Source organism: Chiloscyllium punctatum, chromosome 6 (genome assembly GCF_047496795.1).
Source record: "Chiloscyllium punctatum isolate Juve2018m chromosome 6, sChiPun1.3, whole genome shotgun sequence".
Taxonomy (NCBI): Eukaryota; Metazoa; Chordata; class Chondrichthyes; order Orectolobiformes; family Hemiscylliidae; genus Chiloscyllium; species Chiloscyllium punctatum.
The window spans coordinates 27,137,485-27,157,565 of NC_092744.1; the positions used below are offsets into that span (position 1 = coordinate 27,137,485).

Sequence of the window (20,081 nt, forward strand, 5' to 3'; positions counted from 1 at the left end):
TACAGGTGATGCGGATACAGAGGAAGGTAAAGATGAAGAAGGAGAGACAATCCATTTGAGAATAAGATCCCAATGCACTGTGGGATGCTGCCCAGTGCACCACTGAACCAGGAGATTTCTAATGTTTGGTGTAACAGTAAACTTGATTAAAATGAAAATTCTGGACAATGCTGCTAAAGTCAAAATAAGTGCAAAGCACGACGGAAATATGAAATAAAAACAGAAAATGCTCTATAAACTCAGCAAGTCAGACAACATCTGTGGAGAAAGAAACAGAGTTAGCAGTCTGTGTCCTTCTTCAGAGCTGAGAGATGGTAGAAATGTGGTCAGAATATTTTTGGAAGAGTCAGGGGGAGGAAGAACAAGAGGGAAGGTGTGCAATAAGGTAGGAGTCAGGACAGGGTCCCTGGGATGGGGGAGACCAGAACTAGAAAGCATGGGTTTAGGGTGAGAGGGGGAAGATATAAAAGGTACCTAAGGGGGCAACTTTTTGACACAGAGAGTGGTGCGTGCATGGAATGAGCTGCCAGAGGAGGTGGTGGAGGCTGGTACAATTATACCATTTAAAAGGCACCTGAATGAGTACATGAATATAAAGGGTTTTATGGGCCCAGTGCTGGCAAATGGGACGAGATTAATTTAGGATATCTGGTCGGCATGGACGAGTTGGACCGAAGGGTCTGTTTCCGTGTTGGTATATCTCTATGCTATACGACTCTGTGTCATTTGACAAAAGGCAAAATGAGTGGGGATTTCGCCTGAAGTACCCTGTGACCAATAGAGTGCCAACCCACCAATGGTGATCCCAACTCTAGAAAGCATCTCGCCCACCTCTGCTACCTAATTGCAGGTGCTCCTCCCTGGGTTGCTGAGAACATAACGTTGGCCTCAGAATCCCACATCCATTGGAAACCCTCCTGGGGACCAGTGAATAGAGATCAGCTCACTGGTTGGCCGGCAACTTTAGGAAGTGGGATTTTCCTGTTGTGAATGTTGGGACCTGAGACAATTAACAGCCAAAGTTCAGGTCAGCGCTCCCTGGTCAAGCAGAACTGGACAATATGGAGCATGGAGGGGAAACACAACAACTCCACATAACATCTGTCCAATGTGAGGGTTCTTTGAAGGTTTCAAGTCAGCTTGTAGAGTGAGGGAACTTAGTGACTAAAGCAGGGTGGAGAACCTGGGATTGTTTTCCTTTTTCCTTAGAGCAAAGGAGATCAAGGGGACTTTTGAAACATGTAGACATGATTATGGCATGATGATAATCAAGCCCCACTACTACATTTGTGTCACAAAGCTGGTCCTTTTTCCTAAAACCTGTTCCTTTTCTCAAGGATACTGTGTCCTTAGTTTCCTTCAGAGGGGTCATAAAACAGTCCAGGCATTGAATCGGTTAAAGTGGTACAGTGATGAAAAGGTATTGGGAGGATCTTTTGTTTATATGTAAACAGGTGAGACTTTAGGCCAAAGCTTTTATGTTTTAGAATTGACCTGTATAATGAAAGGGGAGTGGTCACTCCTGAAAGCTAAATTCTTGCTGTGAGTCAGTTCAGCAGTGGATTGTGTGGAAACAGGCTGCTAGACTCTCTCTCCTTCTGCCCCCCTCTAACTTTGACCTGTAAGCCTCTGTTACAGTTTTACTCTATGTTTAAGGGGTTTGTTTATTGGGACTGTTGTACATTTTCAGAACAGCATAATTAAGTCTAGTTTGGATCGACCGAGGTCTGTGGGCATTCTAAATTCTGTTCTTTGTGTTCCATTTCGTAATTTTGTGAATAAATTTTTGTCTGTTTTAAAACCTGGTAGTTAACCTCGCTAACTTAGTCCAGGTAATTTTCACTGTACACTTACCGAAACAAATTTCAAACTTACAGTCTGGGCTGCCTACTTAAGAATGTTTTGAGCGGTCTGGCCTAGTACATAACAATGAGTTGTTACAAATATATAAATGATTAATTCAAGATGGTTAATTAGCTTGATTTTTACTGCTATCCAGGACAAAACAAACTCACACCACATTTATCAATAAACAAGAAAGCTTATTTATATTTTAAAATATATCCTTTAGCAAATAGAAAATGGATTATTAATTTCTACAGTGCAAATTTAAACTAGGTCCCCTTTAAATCCAAACATGGACATGCATTCAGAAAAAGAACAGGTGGGATGGACAGTTCTGCAGAAATATCATACAATGGAAACATCAGCATGAAGAAACAAATTCTGTCAGTCAAGAGTCCCAAAGACAATGGTGGAATGAGGTGACTTTCTCATGGTTGTTCTAGTTTTTGATGGTAATATGATGATGTTTTTGTCACTAAACAGACCTTCAGTTCAGTCGCAGGTCAGTTGGACCTGGCTGTTTGCTTGATTTGGAAACTCTTCTTTTCAGAGCCTTTGAGTGCTGTCTCTTTTCCACCCACAGAGGGACAGAGAGAGTCCGGTCTTCACTTCAGCTCTGAAGAAGGGTCATCTAGACTTGAAACATTGGCTTTCTCTCCACAGATGCTGCCTGACCTGCTGTGATTGCCAGCATTTCTTTGTTTTTAGCCTGGTCTTCACTTGTTTTTTCTGAGGTCTGACAGCAATAGCTTCGTCTCAGTTTTGTGACAAACTATAATTTAACTGTCTGAAAGCTGTCGCTGGGTTGTTCATTTTCAACCCAAAGGCAATTAATGCCTGCTTGCCTCGTAGAAGCATCAAATTCAGTTTAATTTATATGACCTTGTGTAACCAATAAGTGAACAGCACACAGTTCCACTTTCAAACCTCAAGTTGCAGGAAAGAAAATAGCTGGTTCACGCTCTGTAACTCAGAAGTGTCCAATTTTCCAAATTGGAAATTTGATGTTGCATTTTTCCTAGTTTACCTTCTAAATGAAGTATACACAGTCATTACATGCCTCCACTCTTAGAGTGATAAAATGCCTTTTCCAAATGTGATTCATCACAGGGTAAATATGACATACATTATATATTTTATATATATATATATATACAGTGCAGAAAAAAATTTACATTCATTCATCCTCAATGTTCTTTACAATTTCTGGTCATCTTTTCTTAGATTTCCAAACTATGCCAACATCATTATGTCCTTAATAATGCATCTGGAATTATATTACTTTTCCAAAAAAAAGGTTGAATTAACAAGCTGCATTGAAATAATCTTGCATTTCAAGGTATGAATGTATCGGCAAAGGATTATGATCAGTATATATTAGTGATATATTGTGGTCATGACGGACATAATCTTCAAAATGCTAAGAGCCAGCAACAATCCCAGAGTATCCTTTCCTGAGTAGTCCTCTTACTAGTTCAATTTCTTAGAAAAGCACCTCAATGGCTTTTCTTTTCTCAGTTCCTATCTTGAAGTAACGATGACATAAAACCCAAGTCACCAATATCCTGTACAGCCTCAACATGACTTCCCAACTCCTATACTCAAAGGACTGAGCAATAAAGACAAGTGTGGAAAATGCCTTTTTAACCACCCTGTCTGTATGTGACGTAAACTTCAAAGAATTATGTACCTGCACCCCTAGGTCCTTTTATTCTACAACACTACCCAAAGCCCTGCCGTTAATTGTTTAAGCCCTACGACTTGATTGTTGTACCAAAATGCAATAACTTGCAGTTATCCAGATTGAATTCCATCTGCCATTCCTCAGTCCATTAACCCATTTGATCAAGATCCCTTTGTAATCTTGGAAAAGCTTCTTCACTATCTACTATGCTACCAATTTTGGTTTTGTCTGCAAACTTACTAATCATGCCATCCTGAATGTTATGATACAATAGAAATGTTCCATGCCTTTCCAATTGAGATTGTCTCTAAAGTAATTCTGCTATCTTCCTGAGAGTGTCCTTGCATAATTGGGTACAGCCATTGCTTCAGGAGTCAAGCATACAAATAACATCTCACTCAGCGGAGCAGTTTTTGAGAGATTAGTGCCTCTGTTGGTTTGTTAGCTTGGGAGAGGACACTGTTGTTGGATCATCTTTCTTGCCACTGGATTGGCAGAGTGCTCAAAAGTGGTTGTACTGCTCCAATGCTTTGAAGGTATCTGCTGTAGATCACCCAAGTCTGTGAAGCCCACAGGAGGATTTGGACAATGAAAGTAAATGTACTATCATCAAGTTTGCAAAAATAGATGGCAATACAAGTAGTGAGGATGACCCAATGTCTGCGGTTTGAGTGAATGGGCAAAAACTTGGCAGTTGGAATATAATGTGGGAAATATGAAGTTATATACTTTGGCAGGAAGATTAGAAGAGATGAATATTATTTATGAATATTATTTAAATGGGGTAAGATTGCAGAAAGATACAGCACAGAAACATTTGGATGCCCATTCCACAACGTTCAGCAGATAATAGGGAAGGAAAGAGGAGTATTCATAGAAGCCCTACAGAGCAGAGAGAGGCCACTTGGTCCATCAAGTCTGCACTGACCCTCTGATGTGCATCCCACCCTATCCACACAACCCCACATTTACCATGTGTAATCCACCTAGCCTGCACATCTTTTGACTGTGTGAGGAGGCTGGACCATCTGGCAAAAACCCACACTGACATGGGGAGAATATACAAACTCCACACAGTCACCCAAGGCTGGAACTGAACCCAGATCCCTGGAACTGTAAGGCAGCGGTGCTAACCACTGTGCACTGTCCCCAGTTGTTCATCTTTATTTCAAAGGTAGTGAAACAAAAGGAGGGAGGACTTGCTAAAACTATGCAGGCATTATTCAGACCACAGCTAGATTACTGTGAACAGTTTTGATTCCCTTATCAAAGGAAAGGTATACTGGCATTGGAGGCAGACCAAAGAAGGTCCATTCAATTGATTCCGGGTATGAAGATATTTTCTTCTGAGGTGAGGTTGAGTAGGTTAAGCTTGTGCTCATTGGACTATAGAAAAAATAGAAATATAAAAGATTCTTTGGGTGCTGGACAGACTAGATGTAGAGAGGATGTTACCCCTTGTGTGAGAGTCTAAGATCAGGGGACATAATCCCAGAATAAAGAGTCACACATTTAGATCAGAGGTGAGCAGGAATTTCTTCTCTCACAGGGTAACGAATCTGTAGAATTCTTTACCACAGAGGTCTGTAGAGGCTGGGTCACTCAGAATATTCAAGGTTGAAAAAATACATTCGTTAATAACTAAAGAAATCAAAGGTAATAGGGAAAGACAGGAAAGTGAAGTTGAGGATTATCAGGTCAGCCATGATCTCACTGAATGGCTGAGTGAACTTGATAGGCCGAATGGCCAACCTTGGTCCTATGTCTTATCTTATTGTCCTTCTAAGTATGAGGATACTCTCCTGTTCCAGTATTTCTGATTTGGCTAATCAGTTCATAGGGTTTTGTTTTGTGAATTGTCCATCTCTCTTCTTGCCTCACTGTTACTGTCTCTGTCATCCTTCCCTGCTCTCACCTCTTTCTCTCTATGATGATATTACTTTCTAATGTTCATATAATATAACCAATTCCACTTCCAGTTATCTGGACATATTATACTAGATGCATCATTTTACTAACTCTCTTACAACTGCACCTTGTAAGCACCTTGTAATCCTGCTTTCAGATGTTCACTTTGTAAACATTATAACATTAACACTTTGTCTCCTGTTTGAAACTTTCAAGGTACTGAATGTTTGCCTGTGCATTCACCACATTTCACTGTGAAGTCTTTAATACTATGTGCTGTGCTACTTTGAACATGCCTATGAGTCTCTCTGGAAAAAATGGATGTGTAATCCAACATTAAGGACTTGTCTTTTTGCTTTGGAAATTTTCATGATCAAACTTAATGGAGCTCTCATGTCATGATTATAGACCAATTCGAATGGACTAAACCCAGCAGATTCATTTGGGTAAATAAAACAAAGAACTATGGATGCTGGAAATCTGAAACAAAAACAGACATTGCTGGAGAAGCTCAGCAATTCTAGCAGCATCTGTGGAGTGTAAGCAGAGTTAACATTTCAGTCCAGTGACCTTTCTTCAGATTCTCTGGTAGGTAATAGTAAGAAATCCAATCCTTTTTCCAAATCCTGTGAGTTTTTATGACTTTAATCATTGCATTGAGAGTCTGATAGGTAAATCTCTAAAGTTCCCTGTGTTTGCAGATGGTATGCAGTGGACTTCAACAGTATCATGCCAAAATTACTTACTATGTGCTGAAAGAGTTTAGACATTGACTGAAATAAAAACACTAATTATTAACTAGCTATCCTGTATGCTGAAATGTCTGAAAATTTGCAAAGATGATTCATACATTCACAATCTTACCTTGAATGGAATTAACCAGTAGGACCCACAATATTTTGGCAAATATAAACATTTGGCTGGGATTTAGGATAGGGGGATCCCTCTCCCACTGCCTGAAGAGCTGGTGGTGAGCACATCACTAATGATTCTGTCATTTAACAGAGATAGGATAACTGCCCCTTCAACCAGGGGACAGTCTCACCATAGTGAAGCACCAGCCATTCCCACTGGGATCTATTCCCAGCAGTGCCTTTAGCTGCAATTGGTAGAAAAGGGACTGCACCTGCATCCCAGGTTTGAGTCCAGGGGAGGTGTGCTGCAGTATTCTGGACACAAAGGGGAGATAAGGCCCAGAGAGGTAATGTGTAGGTGGAAAAGCTAGTGAAGGAAGTACTTAAAGGCATCTAGAATTTGAGAGGGTGCCAGCTATGACAGGAAGCCATTAATGGAGATACCTCCACCTCCTCCCTCCCTCCCTCCATCTTCTATACCACCTCAGGCCTGAGCAGAATTACTTTCTCAGCTTCTGCCCCAGGCTAGAAAGTTGAGGCTGGATGGGAAATGGTCCTTAAATGGTCAATTAAGGATTTCAAATTATGGTCAGAATGGGAGGGGAATGCTGGTGAAAATGTAATCTGAGAAACTCTGGGACCCCAACTGGCTGATGAACTGCTGGCAGGAGAACGTCAAATCCTGCTTCGAAAGAAGGCCTGGTTCAGTGGAGACAGGAAGGCGGATCCATTTTCTGAAAGTGAGCATTAATGATGTGGGCATCATTGACAAGTGTAGCATTTATCACCCACTGGCAGCTGCCCCGGGACAGTAAGCCTTATGCTGAATGACAGGGTGGCGGGTTTGAGACAATGGAATGGCCTTTTTAGAGAACAGTTCATTGACCACCATTGGTGTGGGATTGGAAATAGGGTAATAGAGATGTACAGCACAGAAACAGACCCTTCGGTCCAACCCGTCCATGCCGACTACATACCCCAACCTAATCTCATCCCACCTGCCAACACTTGGCCCATATCCCTCCAAACTCTTCCTATTCATATACCCATCAAGATGCCTTTTAAATGTTGCAATTGTACCAGCTTTCACCACTTCCTCTGGCAGCTCATTCCATTCATGCCCCACCCCCTGCATGAAAATGTTGCCCCTTAGGTCCCTTTTATATCTTTCCCCTCTCACCCTAATCCTAGGCCCTCTTGTTCTAGACTCCCCAACCCCAGGGAAAAGACTTTGTCTATTTATCCTATCCATGCCCCTCATGATTTTATAAATCCCTATGCGGTCACCCCTCAGCCTTCGATGCTCCAAGGAAAACAACCCCAGCCTATTCAGCCTCTCCCTATAGTTCAAATCCTTCAACCCTGGCAACATCCTTGTAAATCTTTTCTGAACTCTTTCACAACATCCTTCCAAAAAGGAGACCAGAATTGCATGCAATATTCCAAAAGTGGCCTAACCAACATTCTGGACAGCCGCAACATGACCTCCCAACTTCTATGCTCAATGCTCTGACCAATAAAGTAAAGCATACCAATCGCCTTCTTCTCAATCCTATCTACCTGTGACACCACCTTCAAGGAGCTATGAACCTGCTCTCCAAGGTTTCTTTGTTCAGCAACACTCCCTAGGACATTACCATTAAGTGTCTCAATCCTGCTAAGATTTGCTTTCCCAAAATGCAGCACCTCACATTTATCTAAATTAAACTCAATCTACCGCTTCTCAGCCCATTGGCCCATCTGATCAAGATCCTGTTGTAATCTGAGGTAACCTTCTTTGCTGTCCACTACCCTCCAATTTTAGTGTCATCTGCAAACTTACTAACTATACCAATTGAAAAATTGGAGAAAACACAGAAGAAGGAAACAAATTCCCAAAACTGTTTTCAGGTCTGAATAATTTAAAAACAAAATATCACATTACCCTATGGGACCATTCTTAAACTAATCTGTTGATACACATTGAGAAAAATGCCTCACCCACATTCAGAAATAGTTAAAGAAACAATATGGAGTATGCTAAGACAAGGAATGATTTAGTCAGTTCCTGTGGTGACACTGAGGAATGGTTATGGTTTCTAAACTAAATGATTTGATAAGTGTCTGTGTGGAGTTAAATTCTGCATCAGAGTATGAGATTCACCAACGCTTCAGTGAATGAAATGACCAGTAACTAAAATGGACCATCCATATGAATACAGTGGCTATAAGAACAGATCAGAGGCTACAATTCCTGCAGGGAATAACTTGCCTCCGTATTAGATTAGATTAGATAAGATTCCCTACAATATGGAACTCTCCAAAGCCCATCCACCATTTAGAAGGCACAAATCAGGAGTGTGATAGAATACTTCCCACTTGTCTGGCTGAATGCAACTCCAGCAATACTCAAAGAGCTCAAAACAATCCTGGCAAAGAAGTCTACTTAACTGATACCCTATCCATAAACATCTACCCCCACCTGCATTGACACACAGTCACAGCAGTGTACCATTTACAAGGTCCATTGCATTAATGTACGATGCCCCTTTAGTAGCATCTTCCAAACTTGTCAGTGAGACTGACAATCTAGAAGGACAAGGGCAGCAGAAGGAACACCACCACCCTTAAGTTCCCTTCCAAGCCAGTCACCATTCTGACTTGAAACTATATCACTGTTCCTTCAGTGTTGCTGTGTTAAAATACTGTAACTCCCTTCCTGACAACATCTGGGTGTATCTAGATCACAAGAACTGCAGTGGTACAAGTTCACTACCACTTTCTCCAGGGCAATTAGGGAAGATCAGAGGAATGTTTGTAGTGGAACATAGAACATAACAGGCCCTTCAGCCCTTGATGTTGCACCGACCTGTGGAACCAATCTGAATCAAGATTAGAGTGGTGCTGGTAAAGCACAGCAGGTCAGGCAGCATCCGAGGAGCAGGAAAATCGACGTTTCAGGCAAAAGCCATTCATGAGGAAACCAATCTGAAGCCCATCTAACCTACACTATTCCATTCTCGCCCATATGCCTATCCAATGATCATTTAAATGCCCTTAATGTTGGCGAGTCTACTAATGTTGCAGGTAGGGCATTCTACTACTACTACTCTCTGAATAAAGCAACTACCTCTGACATCTGTTCTATATCTATCATCCCTCAATTTAAAGCTATATCCCCTCATGCTAACCATCAACATTTGAGGAAAAAGGCTCTCACTGTCCACCCTATCTAATCCTCTGAGTATATGTCTCAATTAAGTCACCTCTCAACCTTCTTCTCTCTAACGAAAACAGCCTCAAGTCACTCAGCCTTTCCCCATAAGACCTTCCCTCCATACCAGGCAACATCCTAAAAAATCTCCTCTGCACCCTTTCTAAAGCTTCCACATTCTTCCTATAATGTGGTGACCAGATTTTGTAAGCAATACTTCAAGTGCGGCCGCACCAGAGTTTTGTACAGCTGCAGCATGACCTCATGGTTCCAAAACTCAATCCCTCTACTAATAAAAGCGAACACACCCTATGCCTTCTTAACAACCCTATCAACCTGGGTGGCAACTTTCAGAGATTTGTGTACATGGACACTGAGATCTCTCTGCTCATCTACACTACCAAGAATCTTACCATTAGCCCAGTACTCTGCATTCTTGTTACTCCTTCCAAAGGAGTTTCTAGGGCTTGGCATTGGGACCATCACTTTTCCTGTTTTAGATCTTGATATGCCGGAGAAAATTTTAAAGTTTGCAAATGAGATAGAACTTGGTAGAATTGTAAACTGTGAAAAGACAAAAGAAAATTGACATGCTGGTGGAGAGGGCTCAGCAGTGACAATGCAGAGAAGTGTGAAATGATATGTTTTTCTCAGAAGAACATGGACAGACAATTCAAAATAAGGGCTATGATTCTAAAGTGTGTACAGGAGTAAATGGATCTGGGTATATATGTGCACAGATCTTTGTAGTTGGCAGAAGTGGAGAGAGCAGTTAATAAAATATATAACATCCTTGGCTTTATTCGTAGGGGAACAGAATAGAAGGGCAAGGGGATGATGCTGAGCTTGTATCAAACACTTATCAGAAGTCCTCAGCTGGCGTTCTAGGTGTCACATTAGGGGAAGAATGTGAATGCACTGGGGAAAATGCAGAAGAGGTCTACCAAAATGGTTCCAGGGATGCAAAACTTCAGTTATAAGGATATATTGGAAAGGTGAGGACTGCTATCCTTTTGAAAGGATAAGACGAAGAAGAAATTTGAGAGAGGTTTGGATAGAGGATAGAGTAGATAGAATACCTACAGTGTGGAAACAGGCCCTTCAGCCCAACAAGTCCACATTGACCCTCCAAAGAGTAACCCACCCACACCCATTCCCCATACCTATTACTCCACATTTACCCCTGACTAATGCACATAACCTACACATCTCTAAACACTATGGGCAATTTAGCATGACTAATTCACCTAATCTGCACATCTTTGGATTGTGGGACAAAACCAGAACACCTAGAAGGAACCTATTCAGACACAGGGAGAATGTACAAATTCCACACAGACACTCACTTAAGGCTGGAATTGAATCTGGGTCCCTAGCACTACGAGGCAGCAGTGCTAACCACTGAGCCACTCAGGCCAAACAGCTCTGCTTACAAAAGGATGAAAAATCTGATTGCAAAAGGAGTAAATGTGATGTGTGAAAAACTTTTTCACACAACACATGGTTTATGTCTGGAATGTACTACCCGGAAATGTGTGGAGGCAGGTTTAATTGAGGCATTTAAGAGGCATTTGGATGATAATATACACCAATATGGCAGGGGCAGGGGGTATGGTTCCACAATTAATGGACCATCCCTGTCCAACTGCCTGAAAAAGTCTTGGAAGCTACTTATTGCTGAAAAACTGGAATGATGCAAATCAATGTCTAGATCATAATTCTCGATCAGGTTGTTAAAAAAAATCTTAAAATTAAACAGATTGATGTCTATTATTGAGTCATAGAGTTTTACAGTATGGAAAGAGGCCCTTTGGCCCATCATGTCTGTGTTAGTTATCAAACGTTCATATATTCTCATCCCATGTTTTGACACGTGTTCATCTAAATAATTTTTCATTCCCTTGAGGTTTGCTGCCTCTAACACCCTTTTGGCCTGAGTTCCAGATACCCACACATTCTGGGTGAAATCTCTTTCACTCAAATCCTCTCTGAACTTATTCCTTACATTGAAATAAATTGCAGATAAAACCCTCAATCAGCCTTCAGCCAAAACAAAACTGATTTACTTCATCGGATTTTGACAATTCTCTATAGTTTAGCCCTTAGTCTGCACCCCTGGCCCATCTGGGCTTATTTCTTACTGCTTCTCCCTCTGCTTCGCCCTTATTGTTAGTCTCTCATTCACTTACATAAGATTTTTAAAATCTTCTCTAGGAGTGTCCCACTTCTCTCTCCCTCTGCCCATCAATTTAATATTTCCTCTTCTCTCCCTCCGCTTGGCTCGTCTCTCTGTCAAATATTTTGATCACTAATTTGGAGATTGATTTTTTTTGTTAGAATCTGACATTCCTGCATCTAGATGGCAGGGATTACTGCCTGAGCAGCTAACATCTGGAAATGATTAATCGGCCTGAATTGCATCTATTTCTCGGAGTTGATTTGGTTTGGGCTCAGTGGTGTATTTAACAAGCTGCACAGAATCAGAAGCAGTTTTGGAGTGAATGAGTGTAGGGGGCAAAGAAACAATGATGAGAACATTTCTGATCATCCTTTCCCTCTGCAGTATACAGTGTGAGGAAGTGCTGAAGCCCTTTGACTTGTTGTATGAGGAGGGAATCCAGGCGTATTACAGAAATGACTGGGAAGGTGTTGTTCACTATATGGAAGAGGCTACTCGCAGCTATGCTCAGCATAAGAGTATTAAAGTCCAGTGCCGGCTGCAGTGTGAGAAGCAGCATGAATTCCAGGAAGCAGCCGAGCCCAATCTAATATTCTTTGCAGTTATCTTGAGAAGAGCTCATTGTATCCAGGAGTGTGAGTCACGGCGAATGGGTCCACCTTCTATGTACAGGGTCAGTGAGGAGGTTGCACGTGAGTTCCAGAAACGGATCGTCTATAACTACTTACAGTTGGCCTATTACAAGGTACTGGTAACGCAGGGGACTGAACTATTGATGTTGAACTGTGCAGGGAAGGATGGAGAGTGAAACTTTCTCACAGGGTTAGAAGTTTGTGACTTGGCTGAACTCTTGTCCTGTATATTATCTCCTTCAGCTTCCTCCCAAGTGTCTATGTTTGAAGCAGTTTTATTTTTTCTGTTTCCACTTTTAGCCTGCCTGTAATTATAGGAAGCCTAGAGTGTGAGAGACTGTCACAGTCTGTGTCGGGGCTAACAGTCCTTGTCACTGAGCTTCACTTCCCACAGTTGAGTTTTTGTCTCTGCCCTCACTTGGCAGAGTACAGGGGTGGGGGATTGACAAACTGGCTGGGGAGTGGGTAACAGGGTACTCTAGTACCCTATTTGAGGGGTGTTGATGTTGAGGGTTGTTGTTGCCCAAGGGGTGAATGTTTGCCAGAGAAGTGGAGAAGAGTTTGTATGTTGGAGCAAATTACTGCAGATGCTGGAATCTGTACTGAAACTAGCCAATGCTGGCAATCAGTGGGTCAGACCGCATCCATGCAGAGACAGTAAGCTAATGTCTCAACTCTAGATGACTGTTCATCAGAGCTGAAGTGTGTGGGGTGTGTGTATGTGGGTGTGGAGCTGAGGGGGGAAGGTGGTGCTGCATTTATGCTATAGTTTGGGGGTGGTGGTGCTGCATTTATGCTATAGTTTGGGTGGGGGTAGTGGGTGCAGGGTACTGGTGGAGAGAAGATGTTGATTCTCTATCAACACCCTACACCACCACCCCCCCCCCCCCCCCCCCCCCCAAACTACAGCATAAATGATATCCATCCCACACTTCATTTCAGCTCTGAAGAATTATCTAGACTTGAAACACTAATTTGCTCTGTCTCCATGAATGCTGTCTGACCTGCTGTGATCTCCAGTATTGGTTGTTTTTAGTCAAGGATTTGTATGTAGGCTGGTGCCCTGTATGAGCTCAGTTAACTCAGGATCTGAGCAGGATGCTCCTGATGTTGGAGCAGTCAGCTGCTGTGGGTGCTCTGTGGCAACTACTTGTTACTTCGGTAGCTCAGAGCTAATACTCTCTTCAGTAACACCTGAAGGAGTAACCTGGAGCATGGGCAAGGATTCACCAGGAATTCACATTTTGTTGCATTACTAACCAATCTCACTTTGAACTTTGTGTGACTCCTGACCAGTTTGCTGTATGTAATCATGACAAAAGCTTCTATTGATATAGAGCATTGATATAATCCTATAAGATGGTTGACATAATTGTTATCAAATAAAATTTGACCATGAAGCCAAGTGTTATTGGGAAAGGTGGTCTGAGATTGGTCAAAGAGCTAACTTGAATGAACCCTCTTTAAGGAGGGAATGTGTAAGTACCTAAACATTTCAGCTTTAGCAGCTGAAGAGACTTTTTAATGGTGGAGTAATTTTTAAAATTAGAGCAAGAGACCAAAATAGGAGGAGTGTGGAGATCTTGTGGTGATGAAATTGAAGATTGGCGAGGTGGGCAGGGGTGGATGGATTTGAAGAGCAGGATGAGAACTTTAACATACTCCATGGCGGCAGGGTTGAGTTTGGGCTCATGCAGTTCTTGGCAGTATCTGCATTGGCAGGGCCCATCGAGGACTCAGTGGTGGGGGAGGAGGGGTTCAGTGGAGGTGAGATGGAGCTGAAGAGTGGGGACTACTTTGTTTCAACGGCAGCAGTGCAGTGAAAGGCATTCATACCTGGCCACCAGGCCTATGGCCCATAACAGAACCTTTGACAAAAGGGACTGTAAAATTCAACACTTTTTTTTGACTTTTATTCTGTCTTATATTCTTTGGTTTATTTTTCTGTTGGCACCAGAGAGTGGTGACACTCTACAATGCTTTTTACTGTATTTTGCAACAAGATACCGATGAAAATATTTGAGTCAAATCAAATCAAAATCATGAGATTGGCTCCCAATTGAGCAATGTTATTCAGCAAGCGCAGTGAGACTTGATATAAAATCCATAGATGGTTACAGCACAGAAAGAGGCCATTGACGTATCATGTTCGTACTTATCAACAATCTGCTACATTATCCAGCTTTTGGCCCATTGCCCTGAAGCTTCTGAAAACACAAGCGAATATATAAATACTGCTTAACTGTCACAAGTATCTGACTTGACCGCCCTTTCATGTAGTAAATTCCAGACTCTCTCTGCCCTGGGACATGGGACAAGAATAGGAAATTGGGATTAATGCATTTTTAGCAGTAGTTAAGATAGTGCAGACTCGATGCTTCCTGGTTATTGACACCTCTATTAATAGAAAAACTAACTCTTTACCCACTTAGCTATCACCCGCAAAATCTTCTATGCTCTCATGTCCACCCTCAACCTTCACTGCTCCAAGGAAAACAGCCCCAGCTTACTTGATCATTCCTGGCCCTGCAGCCCAGATAACATCCTGGTAAGTGTCCTCTGCACCCTCCAGTGTAACTGCATCTATCCTATAATGAAGTGACCCAAACTACACATGGTATTCTAGTAGTGGTCTACTCGGGTTTTTTTATTCAGTTCTAGCATGATCTCCCTGCTCTGTATTCTATGCCTTGCCTAATAAAGGCAGGTATTCAATATGTCGTCTTAACCACTTCTTACCTGCCTGGCCTGGTACATTCAGGGGTCTATGGAAATGCACACCAAGTTCCCATTGATCGTCAATACTTTCCAGAGTCCTACCATTTATAGTATAATCCCTTCCCTTGTTAGCTGTCCCCTGTTGTATTACTTACACTTTAAGGTTGAGTTCCATTTGTCCACTGCTCTGCCCGGTTGATGAGTCTATTGCTATTCTCCTGCAGCTTTATCCTCTAATATTTACCACCCTAATGAATTCCTTTTGTGATCCATAAACATTTTGATCATACCTCAACATTTAAATCCAAATCATTAGTTCCTTGAGGAACCCCACTAAAAACAAGCTTCCAATCATAGAAATATCCCTCTCCATCGTCATGCTCTGCTTCCTGACTTCCAGTCAATTTTGGATCCAGTGTGTTACTCTGCATTGGATACCATTTGATTCTTCTTTCTTGACTAATTTGCATTGAGCGACCATCTCAAAAGCTTTTTTAGTAGGACCTGAGGACAGAGTGTAACATGTCACTTGCAGCTGGAATTTTTGGAAGGAGTTTTTGGTTCAGTGAGTCAAGAGTTGGAAGAACACAGGTTTGAAAGCTGGCTCAGGCAATCCTAGTAAGTGGAGCTTGGACATTAGCATCCAGCGAGTATGAGGGTGTGGGTCAACCTTCTACAGCCCACCCCCACTGGAGGTGTCTGTGTCCATTAAATGTTCTGCTGTGAGGGTCTACAATGATGGGAAATCTCCACTGCTTGGTAGATTTTTCAACATTGGTTTCTTGTAAATGTATTTAAATATTGTCAATATACATTCTGATCAACAGGGCTCACATAACACACAGGGGCTTCAGAAATAACTAATCTTAAATCTGCGGTTTCAGTGAGTGAGAGTGGGAACTGATTGCAGAGCTGTGATTTGAGAAGCAGCGAATGTGGAAGCTGCACTGCAGGACTTTATCAAGGCTCCTGAGATATAACCTTCCAAACCTGCAACCTCTCTCATTACGAAGGCTAAGGGCAGAAAATAAAGGAGAACACCATTGCTTGTATGTTCTGCTCCAAGTCGCTCCCCATCCTGACTTAGAGATATATCACTGTTCCTTCAGTGTGACTGGATCAAAATCTTGTGACTTGTGCCCTAACAGCACTGTGGCTGTCCTTAGGACTGCAGCAGTTCAAAAAAGTAGTTCACCATCTTCTCCACTATGATTTTAGAGATGGACAATCACTGGCTGAGCAAGTGATGACTACATCACATAATCAAATTTCTATTTCTAGACTATAGAGCTGTCTATATTAGCTATCCCTCTAATCTGAGTCTAATGCACTAGCTCCTCCAATGACAGGTTCTCCCTGACTCAAACTCAAAGGATCATGCCGTAAGGTCAAATGAAATAGGGATTGATAGAAAGGGTGAGGGGAGTAACAAATTAAAAATATTATATGAATGCGTGAAGCATTAGAAAGAGGGTGGATGAGCTTGAGGCTCATTTGGAAATTTGGCAGTTATGATATTATGGGGATAACTGAGACGTGGCTTCAAGTGGACAGGGCCTAGGAAATGAATATTCAAGGCTATATGTGCTATCGTAAGGACAAACTGAAAGGCAGAGGGGGTGGCATGGCCCTGTTCGTAAGGAATGATATTCAATCCCTTGCGTGGGGGAATCTAGAATCAAGGGATGTAGAGTCAGTATGGATACAGCTGAGAAATTCTAAGGGTAGAAAGACCCTAATGGGAGTTATCTACAGGCCCCCCAAAGGTGCCCTGGATATAGTGTCTAAGTTGAATAACGAGCTGAAATTGGCCTGTTGCAAAGATATTTCTACAGTTATGGGGGATTTCAACATGCAGGTAGACTGGGAGAATCAGGATGGTACTGGACCCCAAGAAAGGGAGTTTGTGGAGTGCCTCCGAGATGGATTTTTAGAACAGCTTGTGCTGGAGCCCACCAGGGAGAAAGAGATTCTGGATCTTGTGTTGTGCAATGAACCGGATTTGATCAGGGACCTCGAAGTAAAGGAGTCATTAGGAGGTAGTGACCACAATACAATCAGCTTTAATCTGCAGTTTGAAAGGGAGAGGGTAGAATCGGAAGTGACAATATTTCAGTTGAATAAGGGGAACTATGGAGCTATGAGGGAGGAGCTGGCCAAAGTTCAATGGTGCAATACCCTAGCAGGGATGGCAGTGGAACAACAATGGCAGGTATTTCTGGGTATAATGCAGAAGATGCAGGATCAGTTCATTCCAAAAAGGAAGAAAGATCCTAAGAGGAGGCAGGGGTGGCTGTGGTTGACGAGGGAAGTTAAGGACCATATAAAGACAAAAGGGAAAAAGTATAACAGAGCAAAGATGAGTGGAAAATTGGAGGACTGGGAAGCTTTTAAAGAACAACGGAGGATAACTAAAAAGGAAATGCGCAAAGAAAAAAAAAGGTACGAAGGTAAACTGGCCAAAAATATAAAGGAGGATATTAAAGGCTTTTTTTTTAGGTATGTGAAAAGAAAAAAAAAATGGTTAAGACTAAAATTTGGCCCTTGAAGACAGAAACAGGTGAATTTATTAAGGGGAACAAAAGTGGCAGAGGAGTTGAATTGGTACTTTGCTTGTGTCTTCCCTAGTGAAGACAGATCTAATTTCCCAGATGTAATAGTGGCTGAAGGGAATTTATATTAGGCAGAAAATGGTGTTGGAGAGACTGTTAGGTCTGAAGGCTGATGTGTCTCCGGGACCTGATGGTCTGCATCCCAGGGTACTGAAGGAGGTGGCTCTAGAAATCATGGATGCATTGGTGATCATTTTCCAATGTTCCATAGATTCAGGATCAGTTCCTGTGGATTGGAGGGTGGCTAATGTTTCCTACTTTTTTTAAGAAAGGAAGGAGAGAGAAGACAGAGAATTATAGACCAGTTAGTCTGACCTCAGTGGTGGGAAAAATGCTGGAGTCAATTATAAAGGACGAAATTATGACCCATCTGGATAGCAGTACCATAATCCATATGGTCAGAGTCCATATGGATTATGGACTTGTTATGTTTGAGGAACAGCCAGAATCAATTTTCCTACAGTAACAGAAGGTTGAGGAACAGTTATCCTTCATAAATCCATATGGATTTATGAAGAGGAAATCATGCTTAACTAATCTTGAATTTTTTTGAGGATGTAACTCTGAAGATGGACAAGGGAGATCCAGTGCATGTAGTCTACCTGGACTTTCAGAAAGCCTTTGATAAAGTCCCACATAGGAGGTTAGTGAGCAAAATTAGGGCACATGGTATTAGGGGTAAAAGACTAACTTGCATTGAAAATTGGTTGGCTGACAGGAAACAAAGTAGTGATAAACAGCTCCCTTTCGGAATGGCAGGCAGTGACCAGTGCTGTGCTGCAGGGATTAGTGCTGGGACTGCAGCTTTTTACAATGTACATTAATGATCTAGATGAAGGTATTAAAAGTAATAATAGCAAATTTGCTGATGAGACAGCTGGGTAGCAGGGTGAAATATTAGGAGAATACAAGGTGACGTGGACGGATGCACGGCAGATGCAGTTTAATGTGGGTAAATGTGTGGTTATCCACTTTGGTGGCAAGAACAGGAAGTCAGATTACTACCTAAATGGAATCAAGTTAGGTAAAGAGGCAGTACAATGAGATCTAGGTGTTGTTGTACATCAATGAAAGCAAGCATGCAGGTACAGCAGGCGGTGAAGAAAGCTAATAGCATGCTGGCCTTCATAACAAGAAGAATTGAGTATAGAAGCAAAGAGGTCCTTCTGCAGCTGTACAGGGTCCTGGTGAGACCGTACCTAGAATATTGTGTGCAGTTTTGGTCTCCAAATTTTGAGGAGAGACATTCTGGCTATTGAGGGAGTGCAGTGTAGGTTCACGAGGCCAATTCCCAGAATGGTTGGACAATCTTGCGCTGAAAGATTGGAGCGACTGGGCTTGTATACCCTTGAGTTTAGAAGGCTGAGAGGGGATCTGATTGAGACATAAGATTATTAAAGGATTTGACACTCTGGAGGCAGGAAGCATGTTTCTACTGATGGGTGAGTCCCGAACCAGAGGACATAGTTTAAAAATAAGGGGTAGGCCACTTAGAACGGAATTGAGGAGAAACTTCTTCACCCAGAGTGTTGGGTGTATGGAATGCTCTGCCCCAGAAGGCTGTGGAGGCCAAGTCTCTGGATACTTTCAAGAAAGAGTTGGATAGAGCTCTTAAGGATAGTGGAATCTAGGGTTATGGGGATAAGGCAGGAACAGGATACTGATTGAGGATGATCACAATGAATGGTGAAGCTGGCTAGAAGGGCAGAATGGCCTACTCTTGCACCTATTGTCTATTGACTACCCCTCCCAGCTGTTCCTCCAAATGTAGGTTCTGCCTTGGGGCTGAGGCAGCATGTGATTGGAGTTTGAGGAACAGCCAGAATCCATTTTCCTACAGTAATAGAAGGTCGAGGAACAGTTATCCTGGCTGCTCTTGTGTCCACCACGTAGGATGTCTTCTGCTGTAACCTCACCAGTACTTGGAACAGATCATTGATGGCCAGTCCAAAGCACTTGAAGTTTCATGACGCTGACTGCATGAAGCTGAGCAAGAAAAAGATGGTCTCCCCGAAACCCAGAGTTGTGGTGAGGCTTGAAACTGAGTTGTGGGGCTTTGAGAGGCTAGCTATCATTTTTTTTAGATGCAAAATGTGTTAAAATGGGATCCAAGTCCATGAATGTCATGTTAACATTCAGGGATCCTTCTCTCCATTTTAGGGAATCGTATGGCATTATCTTTTGACCATCAAGCTATATTTAAAGTTGTAAGTGAGCACTGTTGGGGAATATGGCTCCTGTCATTTTGGTAGTATTAACTCAAAATGACTCTTGAATGTGTTGAATCTTGGCTACACTGAGTCGATCCAGATAAATCTGTTCAGCAGGAATAAATACATGAACCTGGGAACCTCCCTTGACTTGAGACAAGTGAAGAGGTTACTTGGACCTGACAGCTAATTGACTTCATAAACAGCACTGTGGTGGTGGATTGGGTGGCAATACCAAATGAGAAG

General features: G+C 42.2%; 1 protein-coding gene across 1 annotated transcript in view; it reads left to right on the top strand.

Annotated features, from left to right (window-relative positions):
• The first annotated feature begins 11,935 nt into the window (after positions 1–11,935).
• The window catches only part of p3h2 (prolyl 3-hydroxylase 2), a 153,377-nt gene continuing 145,231 nt past the window's right edge, over positions 11,936–20,081 (top strand). The window contains exon 1 of the mRNA XM_072572186.1: positions 11,936–12,408. Coding sequence (XP_072428287.1) covers positions 11,986–12,408 — 423 coding nt within the window. The 5' untranslated portion in view covers positions 11,936–11,985. The remainder of the gene's footprint in view (positions 12,409–20,081) is intronic.